The following is a 22,345-nucleotide window of genomic DNA, read 5'->3' as shown; positions in this document are numbered from 1 at the left end:
AAAAAAAAAACAAAGAAAATACTATCGTTCAGTTGTTATTTTTATTTCACATGCTTTGTGAAATATGTAGTAAAAAAAGCCCATGTTATTGCTGCCCAAGAAACAGTTTCTTCAAAGGAAGAACGGGCTCCAGTAAAAAAAAAACCTTAACAGAACGTGACGATAGATTGGCTTCTGGTGTTTTATCATCCAGATTTGTTTACTGATGACACTTGTTACATATATGCTGTCGCTCTTTTTTTTTCCTCTGTACAGATTTTTAGGGCTGTTGGGAAGAAGGGGAAACTGTTAGGGTTTTAGTTTGCTTGTAGCAATGCGGTTTTCAAACATCCGCTTAGCACCCACGTTGTCAAAGGCAACCCGCCTTCAACTTGGGAATATCAAAACTGAATATGGTTACGTATCGACAGCAGCAGGCTCTCAGGAAAAGTGGGGGTTCATCTTCAAGGTGCGAAGATATCCACTGATCAGCTGTGGTTATACTATATCACTGGTGTGTATTGCTATTGGTGTGGTTGGAACGTACCAACAGTACCGCGATATGGTTATTATGACAGAACATATTTCATATGAGGATATCAAGGATCGTTGTCTTACCCCAATTCCGGGATGGGCGCGCATACGAAATGTACAGATAGCTAGCCCTCTTGGGCCAATGACATACCGTGATCCTACTCCGCTCGATTGGCTTCCGTTTGAGCTGAAGCTTGGCTACGTAAAACAGGCTTCATACTAGTCTTGTAGAAGTTTAGCGACTTCTTTGGGATAGGGAGGGCGCTCTGGGGTTGAATAATTCGGGGAAGAAGTGGCAGGTGAAGCTGTGGGCTTTATTTGAATTGCTGTAGAAGATAGTTTTTCCTTCTTTAGTAAGGAGACCTTTTTTTTTCTCTCGCCTAACTTTAGCAATTGATTGTGACGAAAGAAATGAGGTTTCTGTAGAATCATTCTCCCTTACTTTTTTTCCCGTTTGCTTGTTATTATACATATATAATTGAGGGGTGATTCGTTTAGTAAAGGCCAAACATGTCCGAAAAGCGAAGTAAGAGCGAATGTGTCATCCAGTTCCGTTCGGGGAAGATGATTCTTCAAAATGGCATGGTTGCGCCAGACACACGGATGGGATTTTTGTCTTTCTTCAAGGAGTCCAATGGTGAGGTGAGAATGACATGGATGTCGGGACGTGACGAAGAAGAGTACAAGCTTCCTAGTGGACAAGTGAAATTCAGCAGGGTTGAGAAGTGTACCACTGGAAGGGTACTCCTGTTTGAGTTTACCAATGATAAACCTCCTCTGTTCTTTTGGATTCAGGAGAAATCAACAGAAAATGATGCGGAGTATATATCTACAATACAGAGCTTGATTGCACAGGCGCGTCCACTTACTGAAAGTTCAAGAACTGATATTGGGGTTGTCTTTCGGGACATACTTCGTAGCATGCAATCTGGAAAGAAGAAAGATATAAACTTGGTAGATATATTTGGATCAACAACGCTTCTTTCCGCGCTTCAAGAGGACCCGGCTTTCTACATGTGTAAATTGCATCCGTTCCTACCTGAGGGTACCGATCCAACAGGGGATATAGTGGAACAGGTTAAGAACCCCCAAGTTGCAGCTGCTGCAGCCTCTTTGGGTTCGGCTCTACGAGATCCAGACGCATTCCGTCAATTGTGCTTATCCTTCGGAATTGATGCGAAAACCCCTGGCGTGATGGGGTTCCTTGAAGGATTGATGAAGCAGTATGGGAAGTGAGTAACTTTGTATCGGCGTCAAACTGAGGCCTTCTGCGTAGATGTTTTTTTTGTTTATAAGCTCTTGCCGATTTCGGTGTAATGAGAAACATGGTGAGAATGACTTGCAAATGAGGGTGCTCTCTTTTTTCCTTTTTTTGTTTTTGTTTGATTTTTATTCCAAGTAGTATAGTCTTCTTGGGGATGCGTCTAACAGCTCCCTTTCGTATGGGTGTGCAGCCCGATTCTCATCGGTACGCACAAGCGACATTTCACGATGGAACCCATCGGCAGGCTCCAGGTGATTCGACTCCTTGGAGAGACGCCGCTACTCCTCTGAACCGTATCAAGGGATGGTGGCTTGCGCCCGCAGCGAAAGGGAGTATGATTGCTGCTTGGTGTATAACGATAGTTCTTGGGACGTACTGCTTTTCAATACAACAGGATGCCAAGGGAACCTATTTGCTCAACAATGTTTTGCTGCGCACTTTGCATGAGGAGGCGTTACGGGCCGATGCAAATCAGGAACGCGCCGCGGAATTACAAGAGTTTATGAAGAAGCGCCAGGAGGATCAGGAAAAAGTGAATAAAAGCAACATGAACGTTGTCAAAAAGTATGAAGAATTTAGTGAAAGGTTGAAGAATGGGTTGGTGAACTACGAATTGGAACTCTCTCGAGAGCGCGCGAGAGCTGATGCTGTACATGACCGCAATCAGGAATTGGTTAGTGAGCTTCTCAAGGTCCGCCAAGAACTGGTTCAAGTAAGGAAAGAAAATAAAACTTTAGCGATTCAACTTGAAAAGATGCAAAAAATATCGAGGAATCTGGCGTGAAAAAATTTTGTTTTTACTATTGCTCCAGTAATTCGCTCACGACGACCCTTTACATAATTCTTTTTTTTTTTTGTTCTCTCTCTCTCTCTCTATATATATATATATATATATATCTGCATGTGTTTCTTTTCCCACTTTGTTCTCAATTGTTTGAAGGCTTTTTCGGTAGTCTTTGTTTCTTGTTTTACCGAATACTTTTCTATCTGCTGATCAGAAAATGCCGGTATCATGTGGGGACAGGGCAACAAGAAAATGTCCGCGAAAGGCAGCAACGCCAACATCTGCTCAAAAGTTCTTTGAGAAAACCACTGCGCAGGACACGTACAAATGGCCGAAGTTAACGAAGAATTATTTTGGGACGGTTGTTAACCTCAATACACAGCCGAGTCAAGTGGAGTGCCTTTTACACCCGAATAAGGTTGGAGAGAAGGCTTCGACAACATATGAGCAGGGCTTTGTGAGACACAAGGTTCAGCCCCGTTCACAAACGGCTCCGGCATCGCAGTTAGAAAGGCATGTAGAGGGTCGTACTGAGAAAAGCACAACTACTTATGAAGATATGCACTCCCTAGTAACGAGGGCTATTCGTCGTCATGAAGTGGAGCGTGTACCTCTTATGAGACCTGTCGAACCCAAGTGGAGAGTTTCAGTTTTTGAGGGCATTTCAGAATATAAGGAGTCGTTTCCAAAACTAAAGATTGTGACGGATCCAGTTTCGCCAAGACGTGCATGTGTACACACATTTCCATTTAGAGGGACATCTACTATGAAAAAAGATTATACTTTTAAGCGACCGATTCCTTGCACACCCATCCCCAAGACAAAAGCGAGGTTAATGCCTGAGACTCGTGACTTCCGTACGACATACCGTTCCTCACACAGGAAACCACCATACCCCGAATTATCTCCGTTTGCAGTTTGCATTAGACCGTGGGCATTCAAACGCAATTGAGTCTTTCCCCGGCAAAGAAGTGAGTTTTATTGGCTGTCATCAAGATGTACATTAACATTTCCTATAAAATGTGCCAAAGTCCTTGCGCTTTTTTTCCTTTGTGTATGATTTTTCATTTTTTTTTTTTGAAGAAGTCAGAGCATTCGGAAGTTTTTTTTAGAGTTTTGGTATGATATTTGCTCTTTGCAGGGATGTGATGGAAGGCTATTGTGGCGGCTGAATAAACCGCTTTCTTTTTTTATTCATTGGTTTTGAATTCTGTTTTTAGTCACCAAAAGGTGAGGAGGGGAGCGTGGGGAATGATTCAAACCCTTGGCTCATGGGATGAGGGGATCCATGCCTTTTTAGAGAACGCACGCCAAAGTGGTCCCCAACCTTGGGACATGAGCTATGAGGATGGGCGACGAATGACACGGGATCCACGAGTTTTGCGCCAGTTGCAGCTTGAAGATGAATGGAAGGACACCTGTATGGAGGGAATTTGGGCCGGAATGCGTCGCATTGCACGTCCTGTGGAAAATTTCAAAGTATCAGAGTCCCGGTTCTATGAATATTTGTCTTCAATAGGCATTTCTAGCGAGCATCTTAAATGCAGACTCTTCGAGGTGTTTCGTTCAGATACATGCGCTGAAGTTGACTGCCTCCGTACCTGCAAAGCGATTCATATGGGCTTAACGAATGAGTGCACATCGTCCAATTTTCTTGAGCATTGCTATAAGTGCCTTCCTTTTAGTCTTTCTTCAGGTGAGGTAGAAATTCCTGCTGTGATGCGGGAATTAGAGCTGCAACGTCGCGTAAAGGATCAAAAGACATCAGTAATTTTGAGAGTGCAACAGTTAGAGGGTGTTTTGAGTTTTTGCGAGGAAGCAGAAGAAACTATTTTAAGCATGGAAAATTTTATGATTCTGTTCTTTGATGAGGCGTGGTGCTTGTGGGCGAGTAGCTTCGTGAAACAAATATTCGAAGCAGCAGCGAAATATTTCAGAAGTCCCTATGGCGTCTTTCCCACAATTCCTCTGCGGTGGACACTTACGACGGAGCCCTTGCCGTACGACCGACATACCATTTACGATGCAAATTCACTTCTTCTACGGAATATTGAATTAACAGGAAGGGAGAACGCCGATGGAAGCCAAAAAAAGAGGAGACCTCGCAAGGGTGCAGTGTCAAAGAAGAGGAAGCGGATGTAAACTATGATGTGCTTGCAGAGCATATTGGGCCCTCTTCACACCAAGAGATAGCCTTCTGTACAGACGTAATTAATACTAAAAGTATTTATTCTGCAATTGTTTGTTTTTGAATTTGTTTGCCCATAATTTTTTTTTACGTTTGTTGCGACAGTTAGTCAAAATGCAAGATTATCGTTCAGATATTCAGGTCTTGGCACGAGCCCACCAGTACCGGCTTCATCCCTTTGCACTGAAAGGCTTGTCAGATTATCTTTCTAGTCTTGGGGGCGACGGTGAAAAGCGACGAGATGTGCTCCGTGAGCTCTTTGCGTACCTTCACAAGTTATGTGCCACAGACCGTTTTGTTGATGAAGAAAAGATGCGATCGGCTATAGCACAGCAGTCGGTCAGGGAACGAGGAGCTACAGAAAGGGAGGGTGCTCTTTCCACTGTTTCTGTGGCGCTGAAAGATATACCCCACGTTTACATGGATGAACGTACAGGTGAGATGAAAGTGCAGCCTGTAGCGCACGATGGCAGCCGTTTTACGGTGTTGCGTCAACGGTATCTCTTTGCTCGGCGGAGATGCCAACGAAGTGGTTTGTTCCGGCGCGACATGAGCAAGCAATCGCTCGATCGTGATCTCCCACCACTACTTCCAAGCATTGCGCTTGAGGGAATCCAGCCGTCAGAACACGTAGCAGTGCTTGGAATGATTATTAAGCGCCTTAATGAGACGTATCTGGAGGATTTGCATGGACAATTGAAACTAAACTTTCGGGCGGATATGCGTCCTCCCGTGGGGATGCTGGGGGATGGCTTTTTAGTTGTTGTGAGAGGGCAGTGGTCCAATGGTGTTCTTGTTGCCGCCAACATTGATCTTCCTCCCGCTGAGAGACGTGAGGACACGCTACGGGATATGGGTGCGGATTACGATCTTTTCGGTCACAGACCTTCGGACGTCGTGGCGGCTCTCACCCAGGAAAAACAATCACTTCGGTCTGTGATTATTGTGATGTCGCACATTCACCTGGACCAGCAGGTGACAATGAACAGACTGATCAGTTTCTTCAAGGAGATGCAAAAACGGACGGAGGCCGAGCTAATGGATACGACTTTGGTTATGGTGGGGGATTTTTGTTCGGCGGCTATTCATTATGACGACGTCTCTCACCTCCCTGAACCATTTGAAGGCTCTAACCACTATAAAATCCTTATGGATGGCCTTGCAACGGTGATCACAACACATGCGCCTAGTGTTGCTCAACACACGCAGGTTGTCCTTGTGCCTGGCCCAAATGACATCACAGGCCTTCTTGGTGTTTTGCCCCAGCCTCCTATTGTGAGTATTTTTGGGAAAACATTACAAGCCCGTTTGAAGAAGGTTGTTTTTGCTCCTAATCCGTGCCGTTTGCGTTTTTTTACGCATGAAATTGTAGTGGCTCGCCGCGACTTTTTCCGATTGCTGCGAGAGAGCGGTCGTGTGTTTGACTGGCCCAGTGCGAGTGGTCCTGCGTCTATCAACTCTTTTGAGAGTGTTGCAAAAACCGTTTTGGATGAGGCCCACTTGGCACCAGAGGTGAGGGAGAACGTTCTGTGGAAGGCAGATGAGGCCCTTCGCTTGACAGCGCTTCCGCACCTGCTCGTCCTATGCGACAGCACAGAGCAGTGGGAGTGCACGTACAAGGGAGTACACGTCGTTAACCCAGGTTCCTTTTCTCTCGCTGCAACATTTCTGTGGTACACGCCTGCGGACGGTGAATGCAGCCTCAGCAGAGTAGAGCAGTAACGGGGGTATGTGCCCATAGAGAGGGAAGCAGAGGGAGGGGAAAGAGTGAGTGAGTGAGTGAAGATGAGTCACACATGGAAGACATTGAGTAAAGAAGAAACAAAACAAAAAAAAAACAAAGAATTACGTTGTGGTTGTTTCTCTTTGTGTCGGCGTGTTTGTGTGTGTGTGTGTGTGTTGTCGACCACATCATCCTTGCCTGACATACGAAAGATGAGCTTCGTTTTATTTTGCTTTATTTTCCACTTGGAAAGGCGGCCGTGCTAGAAATGAAACGTGCGCGCGAGGTGTATGGTGAGGAGGGGGAGCAGCGATGCGAGAAGATCGTGGAATTCATTCGGTCCCTGCGGTTTTCTGTTCCACTCTGCCGTCTGCGGGAGCAACAGGGGCGTAACCCCTGTCCTGGGTGTGGCAAGCGGCGGCAGTACTATTGTTACGACTGCCTGACAGTTGTGCATCCGGCGAGCCACCCCCCGCCGCTGCCGCTGCCGCTGAACGTTTACGTCATCCTGCACCCCGGCGAGCTGCGCGGCAAGAGCACGAGCCTCGCCGCCTCCACCATTTCCCCCGACCTGCACATAGTGGACTATCCGCAGGTACCAGCCGGCCTGGACCCCGAGTCCACACTCGTGCTGTACCCGAGCAGCGAGAGCACCGAATTGGGTGACATCTCGGATTTGGATTCCTTCAAGAATGTCATCTTCATTGATAGCACATGGCAGCAGAGCAAAGCAATTGCACGTGACGAGCGTGTGCATAAGTTTAGGCATGTGCGAATCAAGTCACAGACGTCATTGTTCTGGAGATTTCAAAACAACGACCCCACATACTTGGCGACAGTAGAGGCTATCTACTATTTTCTGCGGGAGTTCATTACACACAGGAATGCACAACGCAGAGGGGTGACGCCGCCTTTCTACAATGGGGAGGTGGACGACCTGCTCTTCTACTACATCAATCAATACATTTCGGTGCAGCAGCGCTACACTCACGATAACACGAAACAGTACACAACGCGGCACTTTGATGGTTATATCCTCAAAAGTTCGTTGTGGGACGAGTTGGTGGCGCCACAGGCAGATGCCGCAGCAAAGCCAACAGCTGGCAAAACCACACAGCAAGTAATACCCGAGTAATACGAGAACGGCCTCCACCTCCGTGGCCTGTCACATTCTCATCTTTTTGTATTATTCTCGGTTTTTCTGTTTCTATCCCCTTTCGTCTGCGATGTGTTACACATATAAACACGCACTCATGCAGAAGAACAGCCATTTTTTCTCCTTCTCACTCTCCATTTTTTGCTCTTTCTTGTTTTCATTTTTTGTTTTATGCGTATTCACCTCGTTGCAGTGGTGTTCGATGGCGCCGAAGAAAAAGGCAGCCGCGGTTGGGCCGAAAGGCAAAAAAAAGGTGGCCGCCTCGCCAGCCACTGGCGTGCCCGCACCGCCGCCCCCGCCGGAGGGGCGTGAGTTGTGGCTCGCTACAGATGCTCTGCAGAAGACAAAGGCGATGCGCAACTACTTCCAACTGGAGCGTGACCGAATTATTAACTTCTGGGAGGTGTCCAAGAAACAACTGGAGGAGTTGAAGGCACTTCTGCGACAACGTGAGCATGAAAAGGAGGAGAACCAAGAACGTCACGAAGTAGAGAAAAAAGTCTTCAAACAGAAGATACGACACATGTTGTATGAGCACCAGCTTCAACTTGCGGAGATGAGCAGTGAGGCGGAGCGAACACTTGCGATACGGGAGGAGGAGTACCGCCAAAAGGAGCGGGATGCGGGAAGAGAAATCCATGATGCTAAGCTGATACTGCGGGAACAGGAGAATCAGCAACGGGAGATGACTTCCGCCCTCACAGCTTCACAAGACAAGGTGATTGCGGAGCAGCAACAGTCCTTTGAGCGCAAAATGAAGGAGATGCATCTCATGTATGAAAAGAAGACAAAGGATCTGAGGGAGGAGATGGACCAGCGGCGTCGTGAGGAAATCGGTCTCATTGAAAAGCGCAAAGAAGACCACATTGCCGAACTTCGGGAAATGCACGAGCGCACGTTTAGGGAGATGAAGGAGTACTACAGTGAAATCACTTCGAATAACTTAGAAACAATCCGAACCTTGAAGGACGAGGTTTACGCTCGGAAACGTACCGAAGCACACAATGAGCGAGCAATGATGGATGTTGCACAACGAAACAGGAAACTTACGGAGCCTTTAGCCAAACTTCAGCGTCAAAAGCGAGAGTTGGAGCAGGAACTCGTCAACTACGGAAGCGACAAGGAAAAACTGCGAGCTATGAAGGCAGAGGTGCGGGAAGACGAACAAGAGTTACGCACACTTTCCTGGGAACACGAGGTACTTTCGCAGCGATTTGTGAAGTTAGAAGAAGACCGTGATATCATCCTCAACAAGTATAACAACATGTTACAGGAGATACAAAAGAAGGCCACATTCCGCCGCGTTCTTATCCAAAGTAAACTGGAGCTGGTGCAGTCGCAGTTAGAAGGACGCGACGCTCGTCTAACGGAACTGCTGAAGCGAGCCAACATCGACCCCGAGGGCATAAGCGAGATTGAGCATAGAGTGCACGATCTTTCCTTGGAGAAGGATGCCGTGATCGGCAACCTTCAGCACCTCATTGCCCAGTTGGCGGAGAGGCAGCAGGCAGTAGTCTCCACATACGAGGCTTACTTGAGAGGGAATGGCATGTCCGCACTGGGCGGGACCGTGCAGGTTCAGTGATGTAAAGATGCTCTGTGACCTTTTCATGTATGACCCTTTTTTTCGTCGTGCCCTTCCCCTCCCCCATTTGTTTCTTCTGCCAAGACGAAGGCTGACATGGGAAGTCGCACCGGATCCCGACTTCTTTCTTTTTCCCTATCTCAGACCAAGCGTGCTTTCTTGTTGTTCTTTTTTTTCTCTTTCTCTCCTTTTCTCTCACTGTTATGCTCTCTGTCTCGCTCTCACATTTTGTTTTCTGCCTTGGTTTCTCAACTCTTCAGAACCAGTGGAGGAAAAACATGCCGGTATACAACGCAGTGGCGAAGAAGAAACAAGCTGCCCCTACACAGCCAGATGGCACACCCAAGGCGTCAGAGGTGGAGCAGCAGGAACAAAAGCGTGACGCGGGCCAAAGGAACAAGGAGGTAGCCACTGACAAAAAGCGGGGGGAAAACGGCGACAGCGAGAAGCCCACAACAGTGGAGTTCAGTGAGCCGGCGCAGTGGGTGGAGCGGATGGCGCTGACGTCTACGCGGCCCCTTCCCGCTGACCTCCACGTCGACGACGATCCGAAGCGGGAGGAGGCGTTCATCCAACAGGCGCTGCTCTCTGTGACGCGTGGCATCTCCTTGCTGGAGGAAGCTAATGTGCCGTGGCGGCGCCCCGCCGACTATTACGCAGAGATGTACAAGGATGACGTGCAGATGAGCCGTATCGCCACGGCGATGGAGAAGTCAAAGGCACGCATCGAGGAGCGCGCCCACCGACGTGCGATGAAGGATCAGAAGAAGTACGGCAAGGAGGTGCAGGCAGAGGTGCTTCGGCAGCGAGCCAAGTACAAGAGAGATATGGGCGAGCGCATCACCGAGTGGCGGCGCAAGCGGAAGGGCAACGAAGAGCTGCGCGACATCCTCGACGATGCCGAGGGAAATGAAACCGCCTCCCGCAAAGAACGAACGCTGCGGCCGAAAAGTCTCCGCCCCGGCGGCGGCGGCGGCGCCGGAAAAGGCGTCAAGCGGCGCCCCGGAAAAAATGCGCGCCGCAGGAAGTAGGAGAGCCTTACCCTTGGNCTCGACGATGCCGAGGGAAATGAAACCGCCTCCCGCAAAGAACGAACGCTGCGGCCGAAAAGTCTCCGCCCCGGCGGCGGCGGCGGCGGCGGCGGCGCCGGAAAAGGCGTCAAGCGGCGCCCCGGAAAAAATGCGCGCCGCAGGAAGTAGGAGAGCCTTACCCTTGGTTCTGCCACTAAGACCCCGATTAAGAGTCATACCGTAGTTGTGCGGTTGCGGCGGTGCGGCCGTGGCGGTGGTAAAGACAGACCCTGTGTGTTTCGCTGCTGCCTTTAGGCGTGTCATGAGATGTGCGTACTTCTCCCTTTTTTTTCTCCTTCTTTGCGGGGTGGGGGCTTCCTCTGCCTCTTTACACTGCAGGTTCCACAAACACAAGGATCAAATAAAAAAAAAAAACAAAAAAGAAAACACGCAAAAAAGAAAAAAAAAGCACCACTGAATGTCGTCTCGATGGCTGCCAGACTATGTGCTATGCCGCAGCAAAGATGCTACAAGCTACAGTTCCACTCGCGGAAGGCTATCAAATCCGTTTGACTTGGTCACTGAGGATGCGTCAATCGCGTCTATCCAGCGGAAAAGCCGTCACCTCTCAGAGGTGGTTGCTGTCTGCAAAAACATACCCAAGAAGTTCCGTGGTTTCGTGGAGAATGTGGGTTCAGAGTTTGTTTTAAAGTCATCATTGACTCAGCTTGGTGTCAACGCTGAGGACACCCAGATCATTCTTGACAAGGATATTTTTCGGGCTGAAATCCGCTTGAAGCTGGTGGCTCTGTCACCCCTTGCAGTGCTGATGCTGGATTATATTGGTGAGGGGGCTTATATTGGAAAGCTCTTTGCAAGGGAAGAGGTCCGCAAAGTGCGGGACATGAGTTACATAAACCGTCTGTTGCACATGCATGATCAGGGAGGTGAGCAGCTTCTCACCTACGGCGATTCTCTGGAGCCAAATTGGGAATTGAAAATCGTGGAGGGCCGCGTGATTGCATTCTTACCTGTTCTGGAGGGTACCTACACGTACAATGGTGAGATACATGGTCTCCTTCCAACGATTGGCGCGGCTCTTAAAAACCGTACCAAGTATAAGGATATCCTCCGCCTTCACCAAGACTTCAATGAGAAACACACACGTATTGCGCCACCCAACGGGGTTCTAATGGTGCGTGGCTACGCAATGCACCTGCGGACAATGTTTGGGCGTGTTGTGGACGAGCTACTTCCTCCGGGTCTTAAGTCTATGAGTTCCCGCGTTATTGAACCTGATTCTGGTTTAACCCAGAAGCTAAAGAAGCGCACTTTTGTCTTCTTTGGGGAGTCTTCTGAAGAACTTACGCACGTCCCAATTGAATTTTTCACGTTGGAAGCTTACCGTGAAAATCTGCCCTTTTTACTTCGTAAAACGCTTTCGCAGCGATGCGTGTGCAAGGCTGATGTACTCCGAGTTTTTAAAACGGCGCCAAAGGGTAATATGTGTTGCTGCACATACGTCAGCAAAGGCGGCCAATTCAACGAACTGACGCCGGATGACTGGGTCACGGCAGACCCAAAGTTGCTACCCTATGTGGGATATGATAATCCTGAGCAGCAGCAGAAACTAGCAGAACAAGCCGTGTACCAGGAATGTGAATACAGCATTCTCTCGGCTATTGCAGCTGGCGATATTACAAGTGACGGCGTTTTGCTAACTCGATTTTTTCCATCCCCGTGTTTGAAGTCGTTGATTCTATCTTGTGCTGTTGGGAGGAAGGTCCGCGCTGTCTTTTTCACACAGGCTTCGCGGCATCACAAGGAGTTCTTCAGTCAAGATGACAGTGGCCTTCTGTGCGATATGAACACATTTGGTATTGCGGCTTTCTACGTTGATGAAGCTCGTGGAGATATTTTCCAGTTTATCCGACGTCATGACCGTGACGCTGGGGTGTTTGTGCCTATTGAGCGGAGGCAGGAGTACGTCCTCGCCACATTCTTTGGCGTGTATGGCTCCAACCTTATCGAGGGAGATTTCGAAGCAGAACTGATACTTCTACTGAATGGTATATTGCAGCTGAAGCGGACGTGCAATCATCCGTTGCTGAACCCAAAGAAGACACTGGCCCTTGTTACCGGTGGAGGTCCTGGTGCGATGGAAGTGGGCAATCGGGTTGCCAAGTCACTCGGCATATTGTCGTGCGGTTTGTTTGTCGACTTTGGCACACTCGCGCAAAAGCCCGGTTCAACCCTCAATGAACAGACAAAGAACCCATACGTTGAAGCATTCATGACGTACCGCTCGAACAAACTGGTGGAGCGTCAGTCGGACTTCAACCTCGATCTCCCTATTTTCCTGACGGGAGGCATTGGCACTGATTTCGAGTACGCGCTGGAGGAGGTGCGCCGAAAGGTGGGTGCTGTGCCACCGAACCCCATTATCCTCTTTGGCAGCATATCGCACTACACGGGCAAAATCACAGGACGCTACCAGGAGAATCTTCGAAATGGAACCATCAAGGGATCAGAATGGATTTGTACCATCCCTTGGCTCGTATCATCAGGGCGAGAGGCTCTGGAAGTATACAGGCGGTTCTTTAATGGACAACTTCCGGTTGGCCCAGGATATCCTCTTAACGATCGGGGGTTCGTTATTGCGTCGGAATATCTGGCGAATCACCCCATGTAGGCAGCATGTGTAAAAGGAATGAGATGCTAATTGTATACACTATGTATGCGTGTCTTATGATTACAGCTGTAGTTTCCGTAGCCGGGCAAAATGAGGAAGTCAAGCCAACGTTTTTCTATTTTGTTTTTGCTTTTTGGCGAACGCCCATGTGACATATGAATAAAACATATATGGGGATTTTCCCCAATTCTTATTCATCTTGCTCATCATGTTGATCATTATCGTTTCTTTATTTCTTATTGTGTCGTTGGTGTGGTTGATAGTTGCTATTTTGAAAATTGTGCCTAATTAACAGTTCCACGCAAGGATGTGGCACCTTCGCGGGTGGCTTCTCATGTGCCTTCTCTCAGCTGCCCTCTTCATCATTGTCGACATTCCAGCAGCGTACCAAAGGGATGTACGCAGTCGACATATATTTATTGCCGTGATGCTACCTGTAACGTGGGGGATCTATTCGGTGGTGTTGTACATCTGCCTCTATCGACCAATGCGTCGCATGACCGAAATGTACCGCAACGATGTTGCCTGCGACGAGAATACATCTGGGGGTAGCGTCTTCCTCTGGTCCAAGGAGCAACACCTGCTCAACGCCACTATTGAGCACCTGCGGCGTGACACCGAAAAAACGGAGAAGATGGCGGTGTATTGGCAACCAAGAAAAATAGGCAACGGCCAACTGGGATGTACTCTGCTGTCTCACGGTGCAGTGTCCACTTCGATTAGCAGCCCAGAGCCTGTTGCACCGTATGACTCTCTGTGAGGCAGTGCCGTCTTGCTCTGTGTACCACGGCCTCTCTCTTGTAATCTCCTTATGACTTATTGGCGTGTATATGCATATATAAAAGACTATGTGTTTATTAACCTCAGTGCATGCATGCATGAGAGCATTTATGTGAGTTTCTGTGCGTATGGAGTTTTTTCCCTTTGTGAAATTGTTTCTCTTTTTAAAAAATGGATAAGAGAAGAAGAAAGGGAATATATATAAAAAGAAAAAAAAGATCGACAAAGTGAAGGAATGCGTCGTAAGTTGACAACGTTTCTTTTAGCCATTGTGGCGACACTGTGGATCTGCGCGCTTCATACCGACGCCTTCGCGTTCGATTTGCCAGCTAACAAACACCGCTGCTTTTCAGAGGAGGTCCCAAGCAGCACAGAGCTGCGCATCTCGTACGCGGCACTGCCTGGGTACGCGCAGTTCGTGGATGTCGTGATTTCTGGCCCACAGGGGAATGTATTCTACACCGCCAATGCACAAGACCGTGGCAACTTTCATGAGTACATAAGTGAGGGCGGTGACTTCACTGTATGCTTCCACTCACGTCTGGCACAGGGTGCCAAGTTTGTTGAGGGAATGAAACGCAGCATTAGCGTGGATATAAAAATAGGGAGTGAAAAGAATGACTATGCTGAGCTGGCAACGAAGGAGAAGCTGCGACCTATCGAAGTTGAGCTGCGTGTGCTAGAGGACGCGGTGCACTCTATCCACCTGGAATACCTATATTACAAGGACAAGGAAGCAGAGATGCGCAACACAAATGAGGTCATGACGTCAAAGGTAATGTGGTTTACAGGCCTCCTCATCACCGTCTTTGTTCTCTTCTCAGCATGGGAGCTGCGGCACCTGAAGGCGTACTTTAAGAAGAAGCGGCTCATTGACTGAGGGATGATAGTGGGACACTGTGCGCCATGAGTGAGGAGAGAAGGGGGGTGGGGGGCGCAGGTGAATGAGGGTGCAGACAACTTGTGTTTTACTACTTTGTTACCTTGCGTTTACTCCTCCTCTTCCTCTTCCTTCTCCTCTCCCTTTCTCCTATGAAAACCGAGACTGGAAAACCTAATTGCTGTGTGCGAGGAGCTTCCCTGCGCTGTGCTGCATTCTCTCATCCCTGCCCCCTCTCCCCCTTTTTTTTATGCCTGGCTTCATGCTCCCCAGCTTCCCCTTTGCCCCCTCTTGGTGTTTCTTGAGCGAAGGATGCACATAGGATGAGGCCCACCGCAATGCCCTCAGCGCCGTATGCCCCCACGAGGAGGATTCATGCAGGTGGTGGGGGAGGCATGTGTAGTGAGCCGGACGCTCTGTCTAGTTGGCTTTATCCATCCCCTGTTTTTTTTTATCCGTTTTTCGAATTATCCTACAACCAGGGCGCTGCAGCCAGACACATACACATACACATACGTACGTAGCACCCTGGTAAAAACAACAACAACAAAAAAAACAAAGTCGGCGTGTCAAATGGCCACTGTCTTGGGAGCAGAGGCCACCGAGCAGCTCTCCGCAATTCGCCGTGTCGCGAGCGCACTGAGGAATGCGTCGCTTTCCTCATGTGCGTCTTTCCACGCCGATGAAGGTGTGCTTACGGTCTCTGAAAATCCTGGAGAAAGCACAGCCGCTGTCTTGCGAGATGTCGGGCACACACTTGCCACCGCTGCAGATGCGTTTGTCAGCGCTGTTGAGCTTCAGTTGGCTGAGTTCTTCAACCATATGCGAGACACGGAGTCAACATCCGCCGTGGAGCTCCTCAAAAAACGCACGCTCGTGCCAGCAGGTTTCACAGTGGTGACCCAGACGGAAAAGACGGCGGATTTCACGACCCCCACGTCACGGCACAACACGATCGCTGGACGCTGCGCCAGCAAGGTGCCACAAAACGCACCTTTAGCGCTGCGCCGTTACGATCGGCAGGCGGCGGCCACCGCGCTGCAAACATGTCTGTTCGTGATGATTGAGTCAGTGCTCACACGTGTCAATGCCACCCGCGCGGCGGTGTACATTAACGACACTGCTGAGGACCCTCACGTGCTGTGCCGCGTAGCGCATATCCACGGAGAGGAGAAGCTTCCCCCCGAAGTCAGCTACGCCAACACCAGTACGCTCGTCACGGTTGTGCGGGATGGACTGGCAGTTAACTTCGACACCACCCATGCATCTCGACAATCACATACCGACAGGGCAGAAACACCTAGGCGACCTTTTGAGGGACATGCGCGGTACCCTCTGCATGTGCGTAGCGGTGTGGTAGTGCCTATAAGCAATTATGGCTGTATTCTGGTAGCTGACAAGCCTCTTGAGGCGCCACAGTTCTTCACACCCTTCGATGAACACCAGGTGTGGGCCATCGCGACGCTGTGCGAAGGCCTGTTTGCACGCTACCCACAGGATCTTTTTCTTGAGATGCAGTGGAACCCGGCGCAGGGGGTACTGCGCCAGTGCTCGCTCCTGCCGCACATAAAAGTGACGCAACAATACACCGCGTTTTCGGCGCCGTGCCCCGAAGACGACTCAGAGCCTACTCTTGACGCCCTCAAATCTGTGCCGAGAAAGCTGACAATCATGCGGGCAACTGGAGATAAAATAAGTGTTATTACTGACGCAAGTCGAATGCCACACAAACACTTGACATACGATGGCCTCTTTCAGGAGGCTGGTGGATACATTAAGAACATTGAGTTGCTATGGCAGAAATCGCTAAGTGAAATAAACACGCTTCAGCTTACGATCACTGAGCAAGCCCGCGAACTCAACGCGAAAAAGTCGCGCATTGCCGCCCTCGAGTCAGAGATGCGTCGCCTTCATACACGCCCTTCCACCACTGTGAGCAGATGAATAAGGCGCACTGGAAACCACTCGATGTATACTTCTTGGAACAGTTATAATTCTCTTCTTTCAAAGGCGCCTCATCACATCCAGCCTTCCAGCGCGTCGTTTTGTCACTCCACATGATCGTGATCTTTTTTTTCTATTGTTCTCTGTGCCTTTTAATATACACAAGGACATCCTCAACAGCATGCCATTCGTGAAGGTTGTGAAGAACAAGGCGTACTTCAAACGCTTCCAGGTGAAGTACCGCCGCCGCCGCGAGGGCAAGACGNCAGTCTGCTGCTGCTGCCGCCGCTCTGCGTCCCTCGTCCTTTCTGTTTTTGCCTCTCACTTGTGTCTCTTGTTGACAGGCACACATATGCAATTCCGCTCTGTACCTCTTTCTCTCTCTGTACGTGTGTGTGTGTGTGTGTGTATTTATGAATATTTGTGCTGCAAGCCCCCAAGTAAGAATGCCATTCGTGAAGGTTGTGAAGAACAAGGCGTACTTCAAACGCTTCCAGGTGAAGTACCGCCGCCGCCGCGAGGGCAAGACGGACTACCACGCGCGGCGCCAGATGGTGCTGCAGGACAAGACCAAGTTCGGCTCGCCCAAGTACCGCCTGGTGGTGCGCATCACGAACCGCGACGTCATTGCACAGATTGTGCACGCCAAGGTTGTGGGCGATGAGGTCGTCATGGCGGCCTACTCGCACGAGCTGCCACTGTTCGGCATTGAACACGGTCTGACGAACTACGCCGCGGCGTATGCGACGGGGCTGCTGTTGGCGCGGCGCATGCTGTCGAAGCTCGGGCTCGCGGACAAGTTCGAGGGTGCGAAGGATGCGGACGGCGCGTACGCGGCCGCGCGCACCAAGAAGGACGACCAGGGTGACGACGGGAGCCGCTTCCCCTTCAAGGCGATCCTTGACGTCGGCCTCGCACGCACGACGACCGGCGCGCGTGTGTTCGGCGTGCTGAAGGGCGCCGTGGACGGCGGGCTGGCGATTCCGCATCGCCCCAACCGCTTCCCCGGCTACAACAAGGAGAAGGACGCGCTCAACGCCAAGNCGAAGGATGCGGACGGCGCGTACGCGGCCGCGCGCACCAAGAAGGACGACCAGGGTGACGACGGGAGCCGCTTCCCCTTCAAGGCGATCCTTGACGTCGGCCTCGCACGCACGACGACCGGCGCGCGTGTGTTCGGCGTGCTGAAGGGCGCCGTGGACGGCGGGCTGGCGATTCCGCATCGCCCCAACCGCTTCCCCGGCTACAACAAGGAGAAGGACGCGCTCAACGCCAAGGTGCACCGTGACCGCATCTTCGGCCGCCACGTCGCGGACTACCTGAAGCAGGTGCGTGAGGAGGCGAGCTCGAACCCCGACGAGAAGACATGCCAGTTCGCCAAGTACATCGCGGCGAAGGTGGCGCCTGATGCGCTGGAGGGCATGTACAAGAAGGCCCACGCCGCCATCCGTGCGGAGCCCACGAAGCGGCGTGCGAAGAAGGAGCGCAAGCAGGGCGCGCCGGTGAAGAAGTACAACACGCCCAAGCTGACGGGCGCGGAGAAGAAGACCGCTGCCAAGGCGAAAATTGCGCAGCTGGTTGCTCGCATCCGCGACCGCGCGGCGAAGTAGGCNTTTTTTGTGGTATCATTTTCATTTTTATTTTATTTTTGTGTGCCTTTAAGTCGGATGTGTTCCGGGGTTTGCCGGCTTTTGCTTTGTTGCTGCTGTCGCTGTACTTTTTTGTTGTGTGTGTGTGGTCTTCCTTCGCAATAAATGTGTAGAAGGGTCCAGCGAAAATGGGAGCGTTTATGTACCTGAACGAGCTCTGGAAGAAGAAGTCTTCCGATGTGATGCGCTTCATCCAGCGCGTGCGGGCGTGGGAGTTCCGCCACCAGCATACGATCGTGCGTCTGCGTCGCCCCACACGCCCCGAGAAGGCCCGCATGGTTGGCTACAAGACGAAGCAGGGCTACGCTGTGTTCCGCGTGCGTGTGCGCCGCGGTGGTCGCAAGCGCCCGGTGCACAAGGGCATCACCTACGGCAAGCCCAAGACGAGCGGTGTGCTGGGGATGAAGCTTAACAAGAACAACCGCGCCATCGCGGAGCAGCGGCTTGGCAAGAAGTACGGCAACCTGCGTGTTCTCAACTCCTACTGGGTGAACGCCGACTCTACCTTCCTCTGGTACGAGGTGGTGGCGGTGGACCCGATGCACCGCACCATCCGCCGCGACCCGCGCATCAACTGGATCGTCAACGCCGTGCACAAGCACCGCGAGCAGCGTGGGCTCACGTCGGCGGGCCGCAAGCACCGCGGTCTGCGCCACAAGGGCCACAAGGCGTCGAAGCTGCGCCCGTCGTGCCGTGCTGCCTGGCGCCGCAACAATCGCATGGTGTTCCTGCGCAAGCGTTAGTTTTTCCAGCAGACCCATTCGAGTCCTTTTACGCTCTTCTACTTTTTTTTCTTTTTTGTCTTTAACTCAAAAATACGCTTGTTTTCTTGTGTAGAGAGGTGGTGCTGATTTGTTTCTGCCCGGCAATTGTTTCTTGGTTTCTGTGAGTCATGTACAGCAGTGGAAGTCTTTCTCTGTCTCCGCTTCCCTTTGTGTGTTGAACTGTGTAGATTAGGTTACGTTTGCTTGCAATAGAGAGTTGGAAGCCAAGGGAGCAATGCCTGTTGAAGCTGAAGTGTTGCCTCAGCCCTCGCGGCTTCCACCTGATGATGCTCTCGCTGTCATATGGGAACTCATCCGATATATTTTGATCTTTGTGATCATTGTTTTCGGTGTCATACCTGCACTTTGTGGGACGGTCTTTCCACCATTTTCTGCTCTATGGGATGTGTTGTCCGCAGTTTCACCATACACGTGGGGCTCCGTGGGAATAGGTATCGGCATTGCCTTTTCTATTATCGGTGCCGCGTGGGGGATCTTAACAACAGCGGCCTCCATCAGTGGAGCGGCCATTCGCGCCCCCGAAATTCGAAGCAAGAACCTGATCTCCATCATTTTTTGTGAAGCTGTGGCGATTTACGGTGTTATCTTGTCAATAATTATGATGGGAAAAATGGAAGCGAACGCCAACGCTATTGATGAGACGGGCAAATACGCCTACCGCGCTGCTGCTTCCGGCTTTACTCTTTTTGCAGCTGGAATTGCAGTTGGCATCGGTAACATGTCTTGCGGCATTGCGGTTGGAGTGGTTGGGAGCAGTTGCGCTATCGCTGATGCACATAGCAGCGCTCTGTTTGTGAAGGTCCTCGTCATCGAGATCTTCGCCTCTGCCCTTGGTATCTTCGCCGTTATTGTCGGGATATTGATGTCACAAAAGGCAGTGATGGTGTAGGAGAGCGGGAAGGCAGTGCTATTGTGAGGGGAGCTCAGCTTTCACAAGCTTGTACGTAGCTTTCCCTCTTTCGCTCTTTTTCTCTCGCTTTATATATACTTCTGTCTCTCTCTCTCTCTCTCTCTTTGTGTGTGTGTGTGTGTGTTCCACCATGCGCTTCTCTTTGTGTTGGAGGAATATGGTGGGTATCGACGGTGTTTTGAAGGACTCTTGTCTCTTCCCTGCTTTTGCCTTCCTGATTGTTTGCATATCTGATCCGTGCCACACAGAGACCGAAAGGGGTATGTTGATGCAGAATGGCGACATCGCAACTCATCGCGACACGCTACATGGACCTTATAAGCGAGGGGAGGGTTGGGGATGCATTGACCTACTTATCGGATGACGTGGTATACAATACGTGGATGGGTGTTGTGTACGGCAAGGAAAATGTAGAAGTATTTCTTCGTGATAACGTTCGCTTTGTACACCACGGACGTAACTACAATCGCTGGAAGCAAGTACAACACAGCCTAGATCCCACTCTTAGGCAGTACACTCTGTCTGAGGGCGGTGATTTGTCGGCACTGAGTTCTGTAGAGTTTGGTGGACAAGTGGTGCGGCGTTACTTCAACGCGGATGGCTACGACTCGCAGGGGTACGCCACATTTGAGAGGGATGGGACGGTGGCTTCACACGCGAAGTTTGCCGTCTTCCACGTGAGGGTGAAGGAGACCGTTGTTCTGCGAAACAATAAGGTTGTGCTGGTGAATGTGTCCAAACGAGTGTGAGGATTTCTCATGTGTGTTGGCCTTTTTATTTCTGTTGAGTTGTGCACGCGTTGTGCTGATGAGAGTTGAATGATCGCAAACTTTTCATTGTTCACCTTCTCTTTTTTTTCTTTCTTTCTTTCTTCTTATGGCCATTTTTTTCCTCATTGCTATTGTTATTGTTGTTGCTTTTCTTTTCTCTGTTTCTTTACTGCAGTTCTTGCTACCCACATCGTTTCGGAATTCAGCAGCATCCTTATGAGGACTAACAGGGTTGAGCGGAAGAAGGAGTTGGAGTGCGCCATCGCCCTCCGGCAAAAGGAGGTGACGGAATTGCGGCAGCGCAAGGCTGAACTTGAGGAAGAGTTGTGCATGTCCTCTGGAGCGCTAACCACCGGCAATCTTTCTGCGGCCTTTCCTGTTCTTGATTACTGCGGCACCCGACCCCGGAAGGACGTGCGGCAGCTCCCCATCGAGCATGTTGGAACAGTTCTGACCCAGTTCGATATCGCCGCCAAGGCAGTCACGCAACAGAACCAGGCTCTGAAGAAGCGGGTGAATGAGCTCAACCGCCACATAAAAACGGAGGGGCAGCGCTTCGCAAAGGTGAAACAGGAGACTAAGTTGCTCGTTGACGCCACTGGCGCACAAGTCACAGCCCCAGGAGAGGCAAACGGATACAAACCGGCGCTTCACCAACATGAAACGGAAGCCACCCCTCGTGAATTGGAGACGAGGAAGGCTATCATTGAAAAGGAGATTGGAGCAGGACGTTTACTAGTCAAAAAGAAGGAACAGGCACTTATTGACTTGTCGGAATTGCTTCAGAGCCGGCGGGAGCTTTACGATGAAGTGAATGCCTTGAACAACGACATCCGGGTTGTAGACCGTGATGTGAAGTGTGAAAAAGAGACATTACAGGAGCTGATTGCCGAACATGACAGTGTCGACGCGAAACTGAATGCTGCAGTGGAGGTAAACGCATCCACCTCGCGTCTATTAATTCAACAAGGCATTGCAGATATCAAGGATGAGATCGAGGAAACGGTAAAGGGGACACGTCGTGGGCAGGAGCGAGTGATCAAAGCACAGGACTACCGTATCGAACAGCTCGAGCGTCGCCTTGAATGCATTCAAAAAGCGCTACAGAACAACCATCTTATGCGTGAGGTGGATACGATTCTTTCCCAAAACTGGGCGTCAAGGGGTGAACTTATATCTGTCGGTGATGAAGCTGATATGTACGATTTAGAGACGATCATCCCGGCACAGGAAAAGTGCCATCCCGCCATCTACAACCTGTTCCTTACGGAGAAAGAGAGGCTGTCACGCCGTATGAGCCAACTGAAGATAATCATAAAAGAAAAGGATGAGGTTGTTGACGCCCTCGCCTGCAAGGCGGAGGCCCTATCGAGGGAGTGCCAGCGGGCCATTCAGGAACTTGATCAGGCTGCCTCAGGCGCCGCATACGAAGAAGAGAACCAACGGATTAAAGCTATGGAATACATTCAAGAGCAACGCCTCCACTACTCTGATTTGTTCTTTGAGAGGGAGAAGCTAAGATCGAAGGCACATGGGAATTCAAGAAAGGCAGCACATTAGTGTAGACAAAAGATCGGAAGGAAAGGGAAAAGGCGGGGGCCTTTTTTTTTTTTTTTACGAATGGGGCCTGGACATTTTTTTTCGTTTTTCGTTCTCTCAAGACGACCGTTGTATTCGATAGGTGTCACATGAGACGGGAGGTATATGTATGT

General features: G+C 50.4%; 18 protein-coding genes across 18 annotated transcripts; all 18 read left to right on the top strand.

Annotated features, from left to right (window-relative positions):
• Positions 1–313: 313 nt before the first annotated feature.
• Positions 314–736, top strand: DQ04_00491240 (hypothetical protein; the record flags this gene model as incomplete). Its single annotated transcript, XM_009309114.1, has 1 exon — positions 314–736. One exon carries the CDS (start codon positions 314–316, stop codon positions 734–736), a length of 423 nt encoding a protein of 140 aa, XP_009307389.1.
• A 287-nt stretch (positions 737–1,023) lies between these two features.
• DQ04_00491230 (hypothetical protein) lies at positions 1,024–1,749 on the top strand (the record flags this gene model as incomplete). The annotated part of the gene is made up of 1 exon (XM_009309113.1): positions 1,024–1,749. One exon carries the CDS (start codon positions 1,024–1,026, stop codon positions 1,747–1,749), a length of 726 nt encoding a protein of 241 aa, XP_009307388.1.
• A 182-nt stretch (positions 1,750–1,931) lies between these two features.
• Positions 1,932–2,561, top strand: DQ04_00491220 (hypothetical protein; the record flags this gene model as incomplete). Its single annotated transcript, XM_009309112.1, has 1 exon — positions 1,932–2,561. One exon carries the CDS (start codon positions 1,932–1,934, stop codon positions 2,559–2,561), a length of 630 nt encoding a protein of 209 aa, XP_009307387.1.
• Positions 2,562–2,778: 217 nt separating this feature from the next.
• On the top strand, positions 2,779–3,513 carry DQ04_00491210 (hypothetical protein; the record flags this gene model as incomplete). The annotated part of the gene is made up of 1 exon (XM_009309111.1): positions 2,779–3,513. The coding sequence occupies one exon, from the start codon at positions 2,779–2,781 to the stop codon at positions 3,511–3,513; it is 735 nt and encodes a 244-aa protein (XP_009307386.1).
• A 299-nt stretch (positions 3,514–3,812) lies between these two features.
• Positions 3,813–4,703, top strand: DQ04_00491200 (hypothetical protein; the record flags this gene model as incomplete). Its single annotated transcript, XM_009309110.1, has 1 exon — positions 3,813–4,703. The coding sequence occupies one exon, from the start codon at positions 3,813–3,815 to the stop codon at positions 4,701–4,703; it is 891 nt and encodes a 296-aa protein (XP_009307385.1).
• Positions 4,704–4,863: 160 nt separating this feature from the next.
• DQ04_00491190 (DNA polymerase epsilon subunit B) lies at positions 4,864–6,471 on the top strand (the record flags this gene model as incomplete). The annotated part of the gene is made up of 1 exon (XM_009309109.1): positions 4,864–6,471. The coding sequence occupies one exon, from the start codon at positions 4,864–4,866 to the stop codon at positions 6,469–6,471; it is 1,608 nt and encodes a 535-aa protein (XP_009307384.1).
• A 269-nt stretch (positions 6,472–6,740) lies between these two features.
• Positions 6,741–7,607, top strand: DQ04_00491180 (DTW domain-containing protein; the record flags this gene model as incomplete). The annotated part of the gene is made up of 1 exon (XM_009309108.1): positions 6,741–7,607. One exon carries the CDS (start codon positions 6,741–6,743, stop codon positions 7,605–7,607), a length of 867 nt encoding a protein of 288 aa, XP_009307383.1.
• A 223-nt stretch (positions 7,608–7,830) lies between these two features.
• Positions 7,831–9,213, top strand: DQ04_00491170 (putative trypanin-related protein; the record flags this gene model as incomplete). The annotated part of the gene is made up of 1 exon (XM_009309107.1): positions 7,831–9,213. One exon carries the CDS (start codon positions 7,831–7,833, stop codon positions 9,211–9,213), a length of 1,383 nt encoding a protein of 460 aa, XP_009307382.1.
• Positions 9,214–9,491: 278 nt separating this feature from the next.
• Positions 9,492–10,244, top strand: DQ04_00491160 (putative rRNA processing protein; the record flags this gene model as incomplete). Its single annotated transcript, XM_009309106.1, has 1 exon — positions 9,492–10,244. The coding sequence occupies one exon, from the start codon at positions 9,492–9,494 to the stop codon at positions 10,242–10,244; it is 753 nt and encodes a 250-aa protein (XP_009307381.1).
• A 457-nt stretch (positions 10,245–10,701) lies between these two features.
• Positions 10,702–12,915, top strand: DQ04_00491150 (hypothetical protein; the record flags this gene model as incomplete). The annotated part of the gene is made up of 1 exon (XM_009309105.1): positions 10,702–12,915. The coding sequence occupies one exon, from the start codon at positions 10,702–10,704 to the stop codon at positions 12,913–12,915; it is 2,214 nt and encodes a 737-aa protein (XP_009307380.1).
• Positions 12,916–13,222: 307 nt separating this feature from the next.
• Positions 13,223–13,675, top strand: DQ04_00491140 (hypothetical protein; the record flags this gene model as incomplete). Its single annotated transcript, XM_009309104.1, has 1 exon — positions 13,223–13,675. One exon carries the CDS (start codon positions 13,223–13,225, stop codon positions 13,673–13,675), a length of 453 nt encoding a protein of 150 aa, XP_009307379.1.
• Positions 13,676–13,930: 255 nt separating this feature from the next.
• On the top strand, positions 13,931–14,575 carry DQ04_00491130 (COP-coated vesicle membrane protein gp25L precursor; the record flags this gene model as incomplete). The annotated part of the gene is made up of 1 exon (XM_009309103.1): positions 13,931–14,575. The coding sequence occupies one exon, from the start codon at positions 13,931–13,933 to the stop codon at positions 14,573–14,575; it is 645 nt and encodes a 214-aa protein (XP_009307378.1).
• Positions 14,576–15,148: 573 nt separating this feature from the next.
• DQ04_00491120 (hypothetical protein) lies at positions 15,149–16,519 on the top strand (the record flags this gene model as incomplete). The annotated part of the gene is made up of 1 exon (XM_009309102.1): positions 15,149–16,519. The coding sequence occupies one exon, from the start codon at positions 15,149–15,151 to the stop codon at positions 16,517–16,519; it is 1,371 nt and encodes a 456-aa protein (XP_009307377.1).
• Positions 16,520–16,965: 446 nt separating this feature from the next.
• Positions 16,966–18,129, top strand: DQ04_00491110 (60S ribosomal protein L5; the record flags this gene model as incomplete). The annotated part of the gene is made up of 1 exon (XM_009309101.1): positions 16,966–18,129. The coding sequence occupies one exon, from the start codon at positions 16,966–16,968 to the stop codon at positions 18,127–18,129; it is 1,164 nt and encodes a 387-aa protein (XP_009307376.1).
• Positions 18,130–18,296: 167 nt separating this feature from the next.
• On the top strand, positions 18,297–18,911 carry DQ04_00491100 (large subunit ribosomal protein L15e; the record flags this gene model as incomplete). Its single annotated transcript, XM_009309100.1, has 1 exon — positions 18,297–18,911. One exon carries the CDS (start codon positions 18,297–18,299, stop codon positions 18,909–18,911), a length of 615 nt encoding a protein of 204 aa, XP_009307375.1.
• A 256-nt stretch (positions 18,912–19,167) lies between these two features.
• DQ04_00491090 (putative vacuolar ATP synthase) lies at positions 19,168–19,842 on the top strand (the record flags this gene model as incomplete). The annotated part of the gene is made up of 1 exon (XM_009309099.1): positions 19,168–19,842. One exon carries the CDS (start codon positions 19,168–19,170, stop codon positions 19,840–19,842), a length of 675 nt encoding a protein of 224 aa, XP_009307374.1.
• Positions 19,843–20,138: 296 nt separating this feature from the next.
• Positions 20,139–20,612, top strand: DQ04_00491080 (hypothetical protein; the record flags this gene model as incomplete). The annotated part of the gene is made up of 1 exon (XM_009309098.1): positions 20,139–20,612. One exon carries the CDS (start codon positions 20,139–20,141, stop codon positions 20,610–20,612), a length of 474 nt encoding a protein of 157 aa, XP_009307373.1.
• A 237-nt stretch (positions 20,613–20,849) lies between these two features.
• On the top strand, positions 20,850–22,193 carry DQ04_00491070 (hypothetical protein; the record flags this gene model as incomplete). Its single annotated transcript, XM_009309097.1, has 1 exon — positions 20,850–22,193. One exon carries the CDS (start codon positions 20,850–20,852, stop codon positions 22,191–22,193), a length of 1,344 nt encoding a protein of 447 aa, XP_009307372.1.
• Positions 22,194–22,345: the final 152 nt, after the last annotated feature.

The sequence above is a fragment of the Trypanosoma grayi genome, assembly GCF_000691245.1.
Source record: "Trypanosoma grayi strain ANR4 Tgr_49_V1, whole genome shotgun sequence".
Classification (NCBI taxonomy): domain Eukaryota; phylum Euglenozoa; class Kinetoplastea; order Trypanosomatida; family Trypanosomatidae; genus Trypanosoma; species Trypanosoma grayi.
The sequence above is the reverse complement of the archived record's forward strand: the minus strand, read 5'-3'. Positions and strand labels throughout refer to the sequence as shown.